This window comes from Pollicipes pollicipes, unplaced genomic scaffold (genome assembly GCF_011947565.3).
Source record: "Pollicipes pollicipes isolate AB1234 unplaced genomic scaffold, Ppol_2.1 Scaffold_3087;HRSCAF=3621_pilon_pilon_pilon, whole genome shotgun sequence".
NCBI classification, from domain to species: Eukaryota; Metazoa; Arthropoda; class Thecostraca; order Pollicipedomorpha; family Pollicipedidae; genus Pollicipes; species Pollicipes pollicipes.
Window position 1 is genome coordinate 29,418,757 of NW_023596225.1, and position 17,462 is coordinate 29,436,218.

At 57.8% G+C, this 17,462-nt stretch overlaps 2 protein-coding genes across 2 annotated transcripts; one reads left to right on the top strand and one right to left on the bottom strand.

Annotated features, from left to right (window-relative positions):
* Positions 1 to 489: 489 nt before the first annotated feature.
* LOC119114872 (rhophilin-2) lies at positions 490 to 10,625 on the top strand (the record flags this gene model as incomplete). Its single annotated transcript, XM_037238933.1, is given in 12 exon segments — positions 490 to 618; positions 1,610 to 1,685; positions 1,973 to 2,050; positions 3,327 to 3,451; positions 5,978 to 6,154; positions 6,640 to 6,817; positions 7,216 to 7,354; positions 7,959 to 8,093; positions 8,432 to 8,626; positions 9,089 to 9,315; positions 9,787 to 9,936; positions 10,328 to 10,625. Coding segments are annotated over 12 exon segments (1,843 nt in total), but the record flags the coding sequence as incomplete, so codon positions are not given.
* Positions 10,626 to 13,282: 2,657 nt separating this feature from the next.
* Positions 13,283 to 17,462, bottom strand: LOC119114873 (laminin subunit alpha-1). The gene is made up of 8 exons (XM_037238934.1): positions 17,333 to 17,462; positions 16,833 to 16,982; positions 15,837 to 16,019; positions 15,503 to 15,659; positions 14,477 to 14,610; positions 13,959 to 14,081; positions 13,688 to 13,793; positions 13,283 to 13,533 (listed from the first exon to the last, which is right to left on the bottom strand). The coding sequence occupies exons 2-8, from the start codon at positions 16,878 to 16,880 to the stop codon at positions 13,388 to 13,390; spliced, it is 897 nt and encodes a 298-aa protein (XP_037094829.1). The 5' UTR covers positions 16,881 to 16,982; positions 17,333 to 17,462; the 3' UTR covers positions 13,283 to 13,387.

Genomic DNA, 17,462 nt, shown 5'->3' on the forward strand with positions numbered 1-17,462 from the left:
TTGGGGAGGAGGCGACGCCGTCCCCGGGCTGGGCGTTACGACATCTCGTTAAAGACTTGGCTGACCTCAAGCTGTCTGTAAGCGCCTCCCAACAGTTGCCATTTGTCTGCTGTACCAATGTACGCACGCACGAGGTGTCGGGACGTGACCCCGTTGACCTCTGACACCGGCCTGTGGCGCTGGCAGAGACTCAAAAGGCGCGTGGTGCCTTGTGCCGCCGCCCTTGGATTTCACCACCGGCCACCACCTGGTGCTGGTGTTTTGTTCATGTCTTGTAAATCTCCCTCTTGGGATGGTGTGATGTGTGCGGGGTTTGTATTCCGGAAACCTCGCGGTGTTGTACCCTCAGTACATTTCAATACACGCGCGTGCGACAAGCCCAAAGTCAAAGGTTTGTCGTGCATCGAGCGAAGTGCGAAGTATTTTCCTGTCTGTTCAGTAACGCGGAGACAACCTAATGCTGAGGTATGTTCCCCTGTCCACTGCCAGAGCTGCGGAAAACAAGAAGGTGCGACAAGCCGTGTCTTTGGAGCTGAGCTTTGTCAGTTCCAACCTTCAGTATCTGAAGGAAGAGCTATCGGACCTCAATAGCTCAGTGGAAATCTACCAGGGTGATAGGTAAGGCAGCGCGAGAGCGTTGTTATGCTTTATTATTATATATATATATGTATATATATATATAATAAAGCATAACAATATATATATATATATATATATATATATATATATATCTTTATGGAGTGTATTTTCGAATAAATGGGCTTCGTGAGATATCATTAATGATACTTGTTTAATTGTTAGTACCGCTGGCTTGCATCTGGTACAAGTTTTCTTCTTCGCTTGCATTTGAAATCTCTCTGTATATGAGCTAATCAGCTGTATACAGTTCAATAGTGTGATCAATCATCTATTGACTGACAGCTGAAGACCAGCATATTCAATTTTCAGGCTATGTGTCTTGATAGCACACACATTTACCGCAGCCTTTATCAGATCTCGCGGCTGCAAGGGTGCGTGAGCTGGATCAAAACACAATTAACCCCGTGTTCAGACTAACAAGGCGACGCTGATGCTGGAAGGGTCTAAAGCTAACGACGCATGAGCAAGCTTGTTATCGCCTTCAGGGGTCACGAACCAAACAAAATCAGGCACTGCGCTCCGCAAAAATATGTGGTTGCGTGTTCGCATGTGACGGTTACCCGCTCCAGCCACCAACTGATTAAATGTACGCGTAGTTCTTGCGAGCTGAGCACTTAATTGCGGGGCTGAAAACCCTGACAAGTAGACGGTGGTGAGTGTGAGCTTGGTCAAGACATAGATAAGTCCAGGACAGAATGGACTTCGCCTGTTTCTTAGGCGGCACCCCCGCCCATCATGCATGTATCGACATTCCGACCATGTCACCCAAGGTCAGCGGTCCAAGGGCATGGACCAAGAGCACGGACCAGAAGGCGTCAGCAATGCCCAACATCCGTTGAAGGTTCCCCGCAACATGAAATTCCCTGTTTTAGCTGCACTCCTCTCCTGTGCTTTACTGCCGTGGGATTTTAAATAAAGGAAGTCCGTCACATGCTGCGTGCATATGACCGTGCTTTATTATCGTTCGCAGCGGAACACCGTACATTCCTATGATTCCCTTCGGGTTAAAGGAGACGAAGTACATCGACTTCGGAGACGCCTTCAAGGTACGGTTGTCCCTCTATCACCTGCTTCCATTGCTGTTTCCGGTTGGCTCTGCGGTCTCCTTACCGACATTTACGTCATCAGTTCCTGGCGTGACTCGTTCGTGATCATCGTCCCGAAAAGGGAGCCGTTGAATCATCACAGCGCATTATTAGTTTGGACGGAAGTGCAGGTGGCATGCAGGACATTCACCGCGCAATACCTTGAAAATGGCGAGGCCAACTCACTTTCGCACCAGCCGGCCCGAGCGAACAAGGCTCCCTCACCTACGTACCCGTGTGACCCGCAGGACTTTATCCTGGAGCACTACAGCGAGGACGCTCAGAAGTACGCCGGCGCCATCCAGGACTTCACCAACACACGCCAGGTGAGCGTCGGCCACCGGCGGCCGCCTTGGCGCTCCGCGGTTGGGACAGCGGACACCGGCTGCTGGGACAGCGGTCGACCACCGGCTCCGGCCGCAGCCTTATGGGGGCGAAACGGGCTGAGTCACGGACCGCCCGCGGCGCTGGCCAGCTGTCCGCCGCTCCAGTGTCTGTCCCCGTGCGGAGGATGGGCCGGCTCGAGCGGCAGCGGCCGGCCGCGGCGGGGCCGAGGGGGATGAGCCGGCTCGGAAGCGGCGGCGGCCGGCTGCGACGGAACCGAAGGGGACGGGCCGGCTCTAGCGGCAGTAACCGGCCGCGGCGGGACCGAGGGGGACTGGCCGGCTCGAGCGGCAGCGGCCGGCCGCGACGTGACCAAGGGGAACAGGCCGGGTGGAGCGGCAGCGGCCGGTCGCGAAGGGACCGAGGGAGACGGCTAGGCCCACCACCAACAGATACTGCTCCGCGTGTGGGGTCCCGCATCGCCATGATTCGAACATCGTGTGGGGAGAGCTACTGGTCAGCACCGCAGAAGATAATACACCTTCCCGGCGTTTCATAAATGGTCGCTGACACAAGGGGTTCAAGAGCATGTAAGGCATGCACTAGAAGCTATGTTAGTGCTTGTAGTGCATGTCTGCCTGCTTGTAATGCATGCCTGCTGCCAGGCATGCACTACAAGCTATTTCAGTGCTCGTAGTGCATGTCTGCCTGCTTGTAGCGCATGCCTACTACCAGGCATGCGCTACAAGCTACTTCAGTGCAAAGTCTTGCACGCAGATGGGCCGTTCTCAGGCTTGACCTCGTGTGGTGTCCCACGGAGGTCGCTCGGTCGAAGCCACTGTTGAAATGGCTGCCACTGCCGCTAGAGCTGTTGTTCAGCCGGTTCAGCCATTGTCTGGAGGTGTTACCTTTTAACGTCTGTTATGCCCTTGCTCGTGGCGTTTGCCTCTGGCCTCTCCTATGAGGAAGATTCACGTAGCTGATCCATGTCTGTTATTAAAAAGTCAGGCATTGAAACACCTTTCCTGCATAGTATTTTTTGTGGCCCATACGGACACAAACAGAAGTTTCTTAAGGCTGCGAGGGGAAATCTGGAGTAATACCTTGTCGGACTTTGTTTAAGCTCCTAACATTGAGCAGTAAGTCCGCAGTACCACCCTTGCTACGTATATGCTGCGATAAAACCGTGCCCAAACAGGTTCTGCTCGTACCTCCACGTCGGCGCGCGGCCGGGCCGGGTGGTCGACGTGGTGGGTGACATCGGTGCTCCGCTGGCAGGCGATGCGGACGCCAGAGCGGAACCAGACGGGACTGGCGCTGCTGTTCGAGTACTACAACCAGCTGTACTTCATCGAGCGCCGCTTCTTCCCTCCGGACCGCAGTCTTGGCATCCACTTCGAGTGGTGAGTGACCCGCACCGGCACCGATGGGGAGTGGTGTGTAACACACGCCGCCACCGATGGAGAACTCCGCACATCCCGGAGAGTGACTCGCACTGGCACCTTGGGGAACTCCGCACATCTTGGAGAGAGACCCACACCGCCACCGATGGGGAACTCCGCACATCCCGGAGAGTGACCCGCACTGGCACCGATGGGGAGTGAGAGAGACACGCTGCCACCCGCGGCAAGACATTTACATCCATCTGACCCCTATTCCTATGAACTGTGCGCCATAAGTTATTCCTTCGATCTCCCTCGTCAACCATCAAGACAACCACAGATGTGACGGTCGACTGGTGTTGAATGTTCCCGGAGCGTCAACGTATATTTCCCGGGCGAAGTACCACTGACCTTGTCGCAAAGTGATCGATATTTGCCATATTTTTGCAGTGACGTCATTAAAATGACGAGCAACGTCCACGTGACAACAACAGACGTGACGTCTGCATGCCCCTACGTGACGCGGACAGCGCACGCGCAGCACGCGCTCGTCAGTCGTGCTGGCCGCTGATCTGTCGTGCGCGCGCTTGTGTGACCCTCTCCAAGCTGTGCCACGCAGCTGCGCCGCCGGCCTCGGCGTGCTCTGCCGCCGTGTCCCGGCGGGGACACTTTCCCTGGCCGTCCTGCGACCCGTCCGCCGGCCGGCCGACCGACCGGCCGACGGGCCGACTCCAGCCCGTCCGCATCCGGTCCGTGACGTCACCCATGGGCCGGACCGTCCGGCGATGTCACGGCCGGCAGCCCGTCCTCCGTCGCCTCGCGGCGGTGGCGCGGCACCGGCCGGCGGAGAAACCGACCGGTGTCGCTGGCCATTCCCAGGGGAGCGGCCGAGAGCGGCTGGGAACGCAGCCGGGGCGTGGGCCCTGCTACAGTCGGCGGCTGGGAGGGGCGGCCAGTGTCCTCTGCGGGCGGCCGCCACTGGAAAGTGTCCGATTTCACTCTCCATGCTGGGTGCCCGGCTTGATTGGCCCGCGCCGTGCGTAGGCGGCGGTGCGTGCGCCGTTATCACCGGCGATGGTCCAGCGGTGGCAGGCGCACGCACACGCACATATCACGTCCGCCCACGCTCGCACTTCTCTAAGTGCCAGGATTGGCTGGCTCAACTGGCCATTTTGATCGTTAATGATCTTATCGTTGACCATGAGAAGCAGCTGAGCCCCTGTAGTCCACACCGGCGCAGTCATTCATTTCCCGACGGAGTCCGCTTTGCCGCCGGCAAGGTGCAGACGATGTCAGCACATGCAGAGCGCCCTGGCAGTAGGCAACGCCATTACCGTGCGCGTCATTGAGTCCAGGCCGGCAAAGCATCGCGAACGACCAGGGGCAGCCGGCGGCTGACCCAGGCGCAGCTGCTGGCCGGGGCACCCCGGCGGTCCGCGAGCGTGTCTGCGGGGCCGCAGCCTGGCCTCGCCCCGCCGGTTGGCGTGTCGCGCCCGCCCGGCCTCGCTCGTCCCGTCCAGTGCCCGCGCTAGGCGCCTGTTTACGGCGGCCCTCCGGCCCGCGGCCGAGCGTGACGGCAGGATTGACATTCCGTGGCGTCGACTGGAGTCAGCCAGGCGCCCGGCGCGCGTATTTACCCCGGATCGGACTGTCACTGGACGCCCACGCACACGCACACGCAGTGGAGATGACTGGTCCCGGATGCACCCGACCTTGACCAGGTCTGGGTGGGAGACACGAGGAAACCTCTGTCACCGCACTTGTGTTTGTCAGCATCACTGTCTGTGCGTTCGGACAGCGGTTGCATGGGGTCCGAGCGCTAGTGCAAGCTTTTACAGCGTTCGGCACGTGCGAGGCCCTGTCTGCGGTACGCTCGCTCGTGACTTGTGGTTGTAGTCGGGGCGGAGGGGACACAAGCTGCGGGGAACAACGTGACACGTCGTTTCGCCACAGTGCCCAGTGTTTGTCCCAGGGTCACCTTCCCTGACCCAGAGACGTACGGGAGGGATAAACATGCATAATTTTATTTGTTTTTGACAGAGGTGATTTTCCGATGACTCTGACGCACGCTATCACGATGCTGACTGACCGTCCACACCTGTAAACGCAGCGCATGTCCATATAATTATCTGGAATAAAATTGTCTTTCTTCGAGCTTGGTATGCATTTATAATGCTCCGCATCAGTGGGTTGGTCGTCTCATAGCTATATTTGTTCACCCATCAGACCTTTCCTTCACTTCTGGATAACCGCTGTTTTTTGTGACGTTGACATAGCGCCTGACGCTTTGATTGGACGAGCCGCGGGGCGTGTCATGGCGCGGACATTTCCAGCTGAATACCATCCATGCATAAACTGCTCTGCCTGATCGTGGCTGGCATTCGCCCAGCCCACCAATCAGCGACATCAAGAGTCTACCCATTCCCCACCTATAGCACGCCGGGTCCATAAGGAACATGACATCCGTCGACCACGCGCCGATGGCTTCGTCGATCGATCCGCGATGGACCGCGCCGGGCCGCTGACCCTCTGCGACCACTCTCGCAGGTACGACTCGCTGACGGGTCTGCCCAGCTGCCAGCGAACCGTCGCGTTCGAGAAGGCGTCGGTCCTGTTCAACATGGCGGCGCTGTACAGCCAGCTGGCGGCGCGCCAGGAGCGCGGCACGCAGGAGGGCCTGGACAGTGCCGTCGACAGCTACCTGCGGGCAGCCGGCATCTACAGGTGAGACCAGAACAGCACCGTCGACAGCTACCTGCGTGCAGGTGGCATCTACAGGTGGGGCTTGGACAGCGCTGTTGACAGCTACCTGCGGGCAGCCGCATCTACAGGTGAGGCCTGAGCAGCACTGTTGACAGCTACCTGCGGGCAGGTGGCATCTATAGATGAGGCTTAGGCAGCGCTGTGGGCAAGTACGTGCAGCTGATGTTTCACTGGGCTTAAGATGGATGCTATAAAGCCGAGTGCTTGCGACTCTTCGAAGATCGATTGGTTACCACCACCATCATCATCATCATGGGCTGCTGAACTGTATTAGCATCACCATCTCACGTTTCATCTCAGATGACCACAGAAACAATCTTAAATCGATGACGCTGGTATTCCCGAAATTTCTCTCCGGTTTGTGGTGTACTCCCTGGACTGACACGACGCCGAACGCGATAATGCACTGATGCGGGCTGCTTGCTAACGAAACTTATGCTTAACAGGTACATCTTGGAGAACTTCTCGAACGCTCCCAGTCGAGACCTGGACGCTGATGTTTTGGACGTGCTGGCCAACCTGCTGCTGGCGCAGGCTAAGGAGTGTCTTCTGGAGAAGCTGCTCCTTCCTGAAGAGAAGCAAGACCTCAGCGCTCAGCTGGATATCGGCCAGGAGGCCGCACAGGTGGGCATGAAAGACAATGACTAGCATACCATCACCGGCCCGTCGTGACGCCTTTTACAGATCCATGATTGGTGCGAGTGTTTGAAATGCACACATGACAAACAAAACATAAGGTAAGAGGCTCTTTCTGCTGGCGATTGTGACAAATAATGGTCACCGGCACTAAGTCCGTTTTGGGGCATGCATCTACTTATATATGTATATATATATATATATATATATATATATATATATATATATATAGATAGATAGATAGATAGATAGATAGATAGATATATGCGACCCTTTCGGTGTAAATAAAAGTGCAACCCTGCCATGCCGGAATATCTAGGCTCTATCGTACACCGCGTATATGACAAGGCACCAAGATCTCTGAACAGCCGTTCTGTGACCGGCAGGTGGCCGAGGTGTACCACCGGCTACGGGAGCAGATGGCAGCACCGTCCGTGCAGGAGTCCCTGCCCGTGTCGTGGCAGCAGCTGATCCACATTAAGGAAGTGTATTACACCGCCATCTCTCATCATCATTTCGCCGTCGGTAAGTGCCGACCAGACAGTCACAAAAGAACAGATTAGCGTTGGCTGACGCTGCCGAAATGTGCACTGAAAATAGCACTAGAGGAATCATTTTGCGAGCAGACAGCGGGCGAGTATATTGCTGAGGTAGCCTCTGTGTTAATACATGGCTGGCACGGTCTCTGAAATTCAATTTAGACGCGTAAAAATGCATTGCCTTTCTCTGCTGTGCTCTACACTATCTCAATGACATTTGTCCTGGCATGGGTTGTATGCTGTTCGTATTTTGACAACAGTTCGGGTCCGATCCGATCAATGTACATATCCTGGCTTGCTTCACCGCAGGTGGTGCCCCAAGCACAGCTCGGTTAGCTCGAGTCTCGCGAGACCTGTGTGCGTTCTTTGACCAGCTCGATTAACTCCAGAAAGGCAGAGAACAGGTGCACATGAAACTGACGACTGTTGTGCATACCAGGATTTTCAGCTAGCTGCCGCCGTTTCTGATTAATCGAGACCAGAAACACGGCATGCAATTTATTATGAGGAGTTATTGGATGAGGCCCGGCCGATGGCTCGCTGGCTGTAGCGCAGTGGTGACCCCTGCACTCGTGCTCGACTGTGCACAGGCCTGCTGGAGCACGAGGGTCCCCTGAGCAGGAGAATGGCCGACACGCTGCAGCTGTCGCAGAGGGACCGGGAGGGGCAGCTGCTCTCCGTTGAACACAAGGTGCCGCACAACAAGGTCCAGCAGGACTACCTGGGTACGTCACAGCTGACCGTCAACACTCATCTGGGACCAAAGGGGCCAGCGTGAAACCCAGCTGTTCTCGAGGTGGACGCGGGTGCACTGGCGAGCATGTTGATGTAGTTGGCCTTGGGGTGCGTCAACCGCAAGTGTTTGCATTATCCCTGTGCTCATCCCTGTGCTCTTAATTTTACCTGGCCACGACCGAATCCCGACCATTTGTTGGCTCACGAGCAGTAGCGCATACAAGATGATCAGAACCGTGTGGCTGCGAGATCGGACCACCCCCTCCCCCTCTCCCGCCCCCCGTCAGGTGACCCTGACCGCCGCCCTGACCGTCGGTGCCGTTCCCAGCCAAATGCCACCTGCGCGAGGCCATCGTGCTGCACGAGGAGAGTCTGCGCCTGTACCGGATGGCGCGCGAGCTGCGCAAGCGCGACATGCTGCGCCACGTGCTGCGGCTGGCGCTGGAGCTGAGCAGCGAGCAGTACGGCCTGCTGGAGCGCGAGGACGACTTCGACGAGCCCGTGGACGCGCCCGTCATCACCGGTACGATACTGATGGGATGCGATGCACGGGTGCGATGCTGATGGGATGCGATGCACGGGTGCGATGCTGATGGGATGCGATACACGGGCGCGATGCTGATGGGATGCGACACACGGGCGCGATGCTGATGCGGTGCGATGCACGGGCCGGTGGGCCGCTGACACGCAGAGAGGAGGATAAGCATCGTTTATGACTCCGGATGTGCGACTTTGATGATTTCCCGCGAGCGAGATGCAGGCTAGCCGTGTGTTGCCGATGCTAGCAAGGCCCATGAATGCACCCTGGTGTGAGGCTTAAGGGTCAGACCAAACGTTAAGCGCAGCAATGTTCAGGGAATTTCCTAAGGCCCCAACAAACACGTTGCGAAGCCAGTAAGTAGGTGATATACCGGCGCGGGAACAGACGCCCCCCCCCCCCTCCCGGGTCTCCGCCGCGCTCTGGAGCGTGTCGCCTCCGTTGCAGGCTCGTCCAAGTACCAGCTGTCGCTGCAGGCGCCCGACTTCAGCCAGCACCAGGTGACCGACCTGTTCCGGGCGCTGGGCCCGGTCGAGGTGTTCTCGGCTCACCATCACTGGTCGGCGCCGCGGACCGTCCACATCCACCGCCTGCCCGGCGAGGGGCTGGGCTTCAGCGTCAAGATGGAGGCGCCCGTCGTGGTGGTCGGCGTGGAGCCGGCCGGGCTGGCCGAGGTGAGGAATGCCGGCTGGTTCGTCCGCTCGGGTTGTTCTTCCCGCTTTGGTACTGAAGTGTGATGCTTTGACGGTGCCTTCTATCGTGCTAGTGACCCCGAGAAGTTGTCTAAGTATCAGCTAAATTCCCACCAGTGCCACTACAAACTGCCTCGCCACCATTTTTACTTTGGCTGATTTTGAAATTTAGAGGAATCATTATTAGAATTGAGCGACTCGTATGTTGTTTGGCTTGGGATCAAACTGGCCGGAATAATGAACAACGATGATCAGTGATGTTAAGCGGGAACATCGGTTTCCAAATGACACCGTCTCCAGTCAGGTGCATACCACATCTCTGATACAACGCACCATGTTTCTCGGTCTGAACCAAGGCCCAGAGCGGCCGTGTTTTCCATGCCGTCCCGCCAGGGGGCGCTGCCGGTCCCAGACCGTGACTAGGCGTGACGTGCGCTATGACCGTGCCCCCAGCGCGTGGGTCTGAAGGAAGGCGACTACATCGCCGGCCTGAACGGCGAGGACCTCAAGTGGAGCAGCCACACGGAGGTGGTGGCACAGATACGGCGCGCGGGCAGCGAGTTCCAGCTGCACATCATCACGCCCATGGACAAGACAGAACAGGTGAGTCGGCGTTCGCAGCGCACGGCCGCAGCCCGTCAAACACGTTCGGTGCAGGCCAGGCTGCGGCTGCGGTGATTGGTGGGTCAGCTGTTGCGTGGAGCGCAAAGTTATGTGAAGCGCGGTAGTAGTAATCGAACGGGCGGCTTCCGTTGTGCAGCCTCTTGTGCCGAAAAGCACCATGCGCGCCTTTTGGCCGGCATCGTGTGTGCGTCCGTCACGAGGACAACGCGCGCCGGCTGCGTTAGTGCTTGTGAATGGGGCCACTTCTCGAGCCCTGTTCGTCGTGCCGACATGCATGCTGAAGTCAGGCTGATACCCTCACGGTAGCCTGGTGCTGCCCGTGTGCTGACGGTAAACCAGCTCCCCTGACCGGAACCCGCTGTCTCGGCAGACGCCGGAGCCGCCGCGGCCGCCGCCCATGCCGCCGCTCTCAGACAAGACCTGGGGCTCGCTCTCCAGCTCGGGCGTCAGCTCGGGCGTCTCCAGCCGCAAGCCGAGCCCGGCCAGCAGCCTGGCCAGCCAGAACAGCAAGGGCTCGGCGCGCCGCCACTCCTGGAACCCGTTCAAGAAGGGCTCGCGCTCCGACCACCCCGAACTGTACATCAGCAACGTGGTGCTGCGGTGAGGCCGGCCGGCCCGCCCCCATCTGTACATACGCCATCCTCTCATGCGTGTGTGCGTGAATGCGTGAGAAGACGCGCTGTGACGGTCGCGCCGCTCCGGGCCGCTCGCCCCCGGGGCGAGGGTTGCCGCGAAGCGGCAGCACCGGCGCACGGCGTGCGCTCCCATCAGGCCGCCCCCAGCGAGGGTGTAGCCGCCTAGCAACCGCGAGCTCGTGACGTGCAGACGAACGTCAGCGCGCGGTGCGTGTAGTCGTGTGCGGCGCGCTGGACGGGCTAGCTGACCAACGGTCCGCGCTCTCTTGCCACGTTGACATGTGTCGTGTAGTGTATGAAACGTTATCTGATTGATGTTAGTCGCGTTAGATACGTGTAGTCACGTTGATTTATCATGCAATTTTATCGTGGGTGACAGGAGTGCCCCAGTGTAATGTAATCGTGTAATTCTGTTGCTAGATCGTGACGTGCAACGACTTGGGCCAAACCACCTCGCGCGTGTGCGGGCACATTTTCGCAGGGGTGCCGTCGGAGATGAAACTTACAAATGTCGATGTAACGCTATTGTGATATTCGAAGCCGCCTGGAGTAATCCAGTCGTGTTTGTCAGCGCGCTCAGCTGACACTCGCATAATGTGCATATTCAATAAACGTGACATTGGGGAATCATAGCATGCTTGTCAATATGCAAAGTTGCTACCGCGCAGCTGCCCCTAGCAAAATCCGCGCATTCACATACTATAATGCATGTGTACATACATGTGTAGTGCATGTAAGCATGCACTACTCACGGGCTATTTTCTTGGCTGAAGAAAACATCTTTGGGTCGGCGCGCACGCTGGGCGGAACTTTTCGCAAGACCTCCCCACCACGGTGCCCGAACATCCACCACGGTGCCCGAACAATCACCAGTTATCGATACCTTCTGTCGTGCCCTTGGCGCCATTCTTGGCGAGCCCCGGCCCATGCTAACGTGCTTCAGTCCGTGACACAGGCGCTATGGTTGCGTGTGACCTCCGTACCGGTCATCTCGACGCGTCGTCACAGAGCATGTCCAGGCCGCAGAGTGCGCCAGACGAGAGCGGCTGTTCTTTGCCTCGAAGTGGACGACTCGACTCATATTGCAACGTAATTAGCGGAATGCCAACAGGATCCCGGTACGTTGGCAAGACGCGCACAAACAGCACTTTGAAAACACTATAATGAGCAGCACTGTTGACGCATTCAAGACCTTGACATTGTGTTTTCCTCGGATTCCGAAGCTCTTCTTTGCAGTGCTGTGGTACTTTTCTGCGAAGTTAGGCGATTCTGCGTAGGCTCAGAATCGACTCGGTTTGTTATTGTTTGTAGCGATAGGATTGGTATAAGCGCACCGTCCATTGCGCCGCGGTGGGCCGGGGTGGCAGCAGACCCGGCCACTTGTCAGTGGACGACGGGTAGTTAAGCAAGTTAGTTTTAAAAAAAAAAAAATGGCAGCAAAGCTTCTCGACCGATCGCAGACTTAATCCTGCCTTTGTGAGACAAGGTGAAGTGCACTGAGAATGTTGACACAATGACGTGCAAGGCCTCAAAAATGAAACGAAAATTTGATAAAAACCATATATGGGCATTCTCCTTCACGAGACATGAAGTATGTAAAAGTCATTTCGCCAAAGCGCGTACACCACAATTACAACAGCAGCATTTGTCACATGAAGCGATGGAGAGGACTAGAATTACTGCAACACATCATTGACAAACAAACACACGCAAAACGCCAATCTGGCTGACGACACGTAAGACAACAGCTCATGCGATAGATTAATGAACTATTCAGACACCACACACACCGTCCGCAGAACCCTTTCGCAACCTACACAGTATTGCAGCGCCACGCAATCCACTTACTCCACAATTCATCACTGGCAGTGACAAAGCTGAAACAACAACTACAGACGGCCCCAAGGCTCCTGCAGCGCCAAAGCTTTACCGGCGGAGCCAGCACCACTCAATCGAAATGCCGACCACACCCCGACCCCCCTACCCGCTCCGGGCTTCGCACAGAACCCCACACGCCTCACGCGTCCGGCTCCAGCTCACGGTCCAAGACCAGCTGGGCCTTCCAGTTCCCTCCCGCCACGCAGTCGAGCTTTGTACCATCTCCTCGGCCTTGTTTGTACCTCTTGGAACAGCCGCTACCCAAACGGTGCCCCACGCTTCTAAACGTGTTCGGTAAGCGACCATGCAGGTCACCGCGTCGTTGCCTTTGATGTGCGCTCTGATGGGGCGCTGTGGCATTTGTCCCGGTGACTTGTTTGGTTTGTCCATTTGTCCAGAGCCATGGATGTGCGCTGCGAGCCATTGGCTTGGACAACTCTTCCATGCTCAGATTGTCCTGAGTCGTGCCCGCATACCTCGCGTGCTGCACCGGTCATGGTACGGCACCAGCCGACGTGCGTGCTGGACCCGTGCAGTCGCCCACAGTTCACCTGGGCGTTTGCTGCATCCCCGGTGTGACTTGGAAGCGGTCTGCGCACTCGTCGCTCACTCGCGCAGCCTACCAGCTGCACGTTTCTACCTCACGCCGTTCTGGGCCTCCGCACCCGGCCGGGCTTCGGCCGTCACGTGCGCCGCGGCCTTGCCGTCCGGCGCGGTTCGGGCCCCGGTCCTCACCGCTCGCCGCGGCCCGGAACCTGATCCTCACCGTCCGGCGCGGCCCGGACCCCGGTCCTCACCGCCCGGCGCGGTCCGGGCCCCGGTCCTCACCGCTCGCCGCGGCTCGGAACCTGGTCCTCACCGCTCGCCGCGGCCCGGAACCTGGTCCTCACCGTCCGGCGCGGTCCGGACCCCGGGCCTCACACTTCGACGGGGCACGAGTTGAGCAGCACGTTGGTCAGCTGCGCCATGTCGGTCCAGTCCCGGCGTACGCCGTTTATCTCGATGTTGCGGATGCAGCCTTTGAAGTTGTCCGGCTGCAGCAGGATCGAGTTGCTGGCCCGCTCTAACGGAGAGAAAACAGTGCGAACGTCAGAACTGGGGCGCTGGAGCACCGCACTGCACCGGCGCTGCACACCCGGGGCATATAATCATCATCATAATCATAATCATAATCATAATCATGACCAGCCTCGTGAGCAGGTGAGCGGATGACGTACCGGGCAGGCCGCCGATGTATAGTGGGAAGCCTCCGCTCGGCGTCTGGCTGGGTCCGTTGGCCGAGAAGCCGTACCTCTCCGGATACCTGTCCACCTTTAAAGTCGCCTGTCGGTGCAGAGGCATGGGTCACTGGTGTAAAGATCTCACGCTGGCGGTCTGCGCACCAGCCGCCAGCAAACTGACCTTCGCGCAGTCTTTCATTTTTGGCGGTCCATGTTGGTTTTGACGGATATTTGAAGGGAGGCGGTGCCAAGTGCGCAGCGGACGTACCTGGTACCTGACATAGTTGGCTTTGACGCTGTGCCAGCGGTTATCGCACACGGTGAACTTGGTGGGGAACTTTTGCCGAGCTCGTATTGGCTCGGAGCCGCCGTTGTGAACTGAGAAGACCACCTGAAATGAAAGACACGCGGCGAGATTTGTCAGACACGACGTACTCTAACGGGTCAGAAACTCTGGAGCACATCCACCTAATATGGTTGCTTAAATGTCTTTGATTGTCTAACTTAACTCGCTTAGCAAAATGTAAACGAGTTCTGTATGTTTTATCTAAATTGCGGCAAGCTTCATGAAATGGTATTCAGCAAACATAGATAAAACAGTAGTAATAGCCTTATTCCTTGGGAGAAAAACCAGAAGAATGGAGATATAGTTGGGTTGACATGTCAGTGACGTGCTTTTATCAAAACAAGAACGGAAGTGAATTCACGGAAGTACTGCACACCACTGTCTGCCGATGAGGTGCGCGCGGTCCGTGTCCGTGCTGTGAAACATGCGGTGGCACGCACCTGGCCGTCGGTGATCTCGAGGGAAAGCGCCGGCCCGCCGGGCGGTCCTGCCACGCTTATGAGCACTCCACTCAGCTCCGTCGTCCGAAAGTCCACCGCCAACTCCACAATACTCCCCAGCTGGAAACTGTCATCTGCCGGCGGTCCGGATGGTGGTCAGAGGGGCCCGCCGCACGTCAGACGGACGGCGTCAGAGGGGTCCAGATGGTGGTCAGAGGGGCCCACCGCATGTCAGACGGACGGCGTCAGATCGCGGTCAGAGGGGCCCGCCGCATGTCAGGCGGACGGCGGCAGATGGGTCCAGATCTCGGTCAGGTGGGTCCAGATCGCCGTCAGAATGGCCCGCCGCACGTCAGGCGGACGGCGTCAGATGGGTCCAGATCGCGGTCAGATGGGTCCAGATCGCCGTCAGAGGGGCCCGCTGCATGTCAAGCGGACGGCGTCAGAGGGGTCCAGATCGCCATCAAATGGTACCGATCGCCATCAGAGGGGTGCAGATCGCGGTCAGAGGGGCCCGCGTCAGGCCAGTTGCTTGGGCATGGATCCGCTTTTGAGCGATTGCGCTGGCGAGCACCACCAGGAGTAACCCAGTCACTTAGTGCACAAGATCAACTGGGTCCCCGTTTTCGTCCTTAAACGTGCACGTGATCATGTGCGCGCCGCGAAGCCGAGGTGTAGTAACTTACACCGAGCCTAAATCGGTAGCGCGCCCTGAGTGGATTGCGACGAGCATTATACCATGACTGGCGGGATACTTATTGGTTATCATCCTGTGGACGGTACCAAAACCTGAACCAATGATGACCCCACATGACTCACATGCCTTGTGCCGGATCAATCGGCTTGCATGCAAGTACTATCCGTCGCAGCTTCAAAGAAGTGTATTCCGTTTTATTGAAGGCTGCATGAAACTGCGATTAAAAGTACTGCAAAAGTATTGGGTGCTGGACATTTCAAAGCACTGGTTACACTCACCAGCGTAAATGAGATAGATCATGGTCATGAACATGATCGGTAGACGCTTACCATACGTAGCGAAGGCGTCCCCGGCGAAGAAGGTGCCCAGTTCCACCCGGGCCATGCACTGGCCCACCCTGTGAATGATGTTCCTCCGCGATGGCAGGTCAATGACCCGGCCGCGCACCTCCAGCTGCTTCATGCAGCCTTTGAAGCCCTCCGTTTGCTGGGGACGTGGAGCTCTGTGTCAACTTGGCCCTAGCACTGGTTCATCTAGTATTCACTTGTGAACTGGCTACCACCAAAAAAGAAGGAAACACTCGGTCAGTTATGTGAACCATGCCACAAATAATGAAGTGTTAAGCCACTATGCCACGCAGTCCCCCCTCGCTTGCATAATCACCAGCAGTTCGAGCTTCTTTTGGCCGGGCAGGCGGCGGACGCTGAGCGTGTCGACGCCCTCTTGCGGCAGGCCGCCGATGTAGAGGGCGCTGCCGGGCCGCAGCGTTTGCGGGCCGCGTTTCTTGGCCACCGGCACGCCGCTCACCCGCAGCGTGTACCGGCGCCGGCGCTTCTCCAGCGTCACCTGCCGAGTGGCGGCGCTCGTGAGCCGCTCAGAATGGCGTGGGTGGGGAGGGGGCGCTAGTGGGCGGCTCAGAACGTCGGGTGGCGCTGGTGAGCCGCCCAGAACGCCGGGGGGGGGGGGGTGCTGGTGAGCCGCTCAGAACGTCGGGGGGGGGGCTGATGAGTCGCTCAGAACGCCGGGGGGGCTTGTGAGCCGCTCAGAACGCCGGGGGGGGGGGCGCTGGTGAGCCGCTCAGGACCCTGGGGGGGGGGGGGGCGCTGGTGAGTCGCTCAGAACGCCGGGGGGGGGGGGGGCTCGTGAGCCGCTCAGAACGCCGGGGAGGGGGGCGCTGGTGAGCCGCTCAGCGCCGGGGGGGGGGGGGCGCTGGTGAGTCGCTCAGAACGCCGGAGGAGAGGGAGCTGGTGGGCCGCTCAGAACGTCGGGGGAGACTGGTGGGCCACTCAGAGCGCCCCAGCCGCGGACGCGGGGGACCAGCCAGGCAACACACGGCGTGACGGCACCCAGGCAGAGGCCCAATGCCTTGCTGACCTGGCGCGTGATGGCCGGCACCTATGAACTCTCCACAATTTACAACTATGGATGTACGATGTACAGCTATAGATATAGATGTATGGTGTAGATGTACGACGTGTAGATATGTACTCATAACTACGATGACCATTCCGATCACTGTCACGCCAGGATGACAAGTCGCACATTACGCCTCCCCCCTCCTCCTCACTAGTGTTTAGGCACGTTGCATTTCTCCAAACGTCTGGGAGACATCAGGCACCCGAACGAGCAGCCGGCGGGGCTCTCTCGCACAGCACTCACCATTTTCCAGTCTCCGTCGTTGAGCTGTCCCTTGGTGCTGAACTCCATGCCTCTCCTGCCCTTCTGCACGTTCAGCACGACAGCGCCGTCTCGCAGGCTCAGCGTCAGTGTCGAGACGGACGCGTTCGGCCGCCGGGCCGAGCCGCGCCCCTGCCGGGCGACGGGACCGGTCATCACCCCACCGCAGGGTCAGGACCGCGACCGACCCGTGGTCTGTGCGCCGCGACAGACCCTCGCGCTGGGGACCGGTCCTGCCCGTCTCTCCTCGTCACCAAACTCATGGCGGAGTTGCGTATCGTGGATATTTACTTGGAGCAGGAGTATCACAATGTAGGAAAGTGGCCACTGACTACCTCAGAAATGTCCAGCGCACGCAATGATGATAGGATTTCAGAAACTTACAGACAATGCAGATGTCAAACGGTTTGAACAAATTACGATGGTACCTTATCGAAAATAAAATATGCATGGGCGTTCCGACATCTGCGGAGATAACTTACCTCATTATAGAGTAAAAGTCCATTGGGGTAAAATGTCCTAAAGTCGAGTGTTATATTGAAGTCGGATCGTAGGTCGCGCTTCTTGATTGGAACGTAAACGTGGCTGAAGGGGTTGTCACCAAACTTGACC

What these genes read in the sequence shown, in the direction of transcription:
- LOC119114873 (XM_037238934.1), bottom strand. Translation starts at nt 16,880, where the DNA reads ATGGAGTTCAGCACCAAGGGACAGCTCAACGACGGAGACTGGAAAATG. An exon ending in CCAACTATGTCAGGTACCAG is followed by an intron (nt 13,794 to 13,958) that starts GTACGTCCGCTG and finishes CTGCACCGACAG; the next exon opens with GCGACTTTAAAGGTGGACAG. An exon ending in ATACATCGGCGGCCTGCCCG is followed by an intron (nt 13,534 to 13,687) that starts GTACGTCATCCG and finishes TCTCTCCGTTAG; the next exon opens with AGCGGGCCAGCAACTCGATC.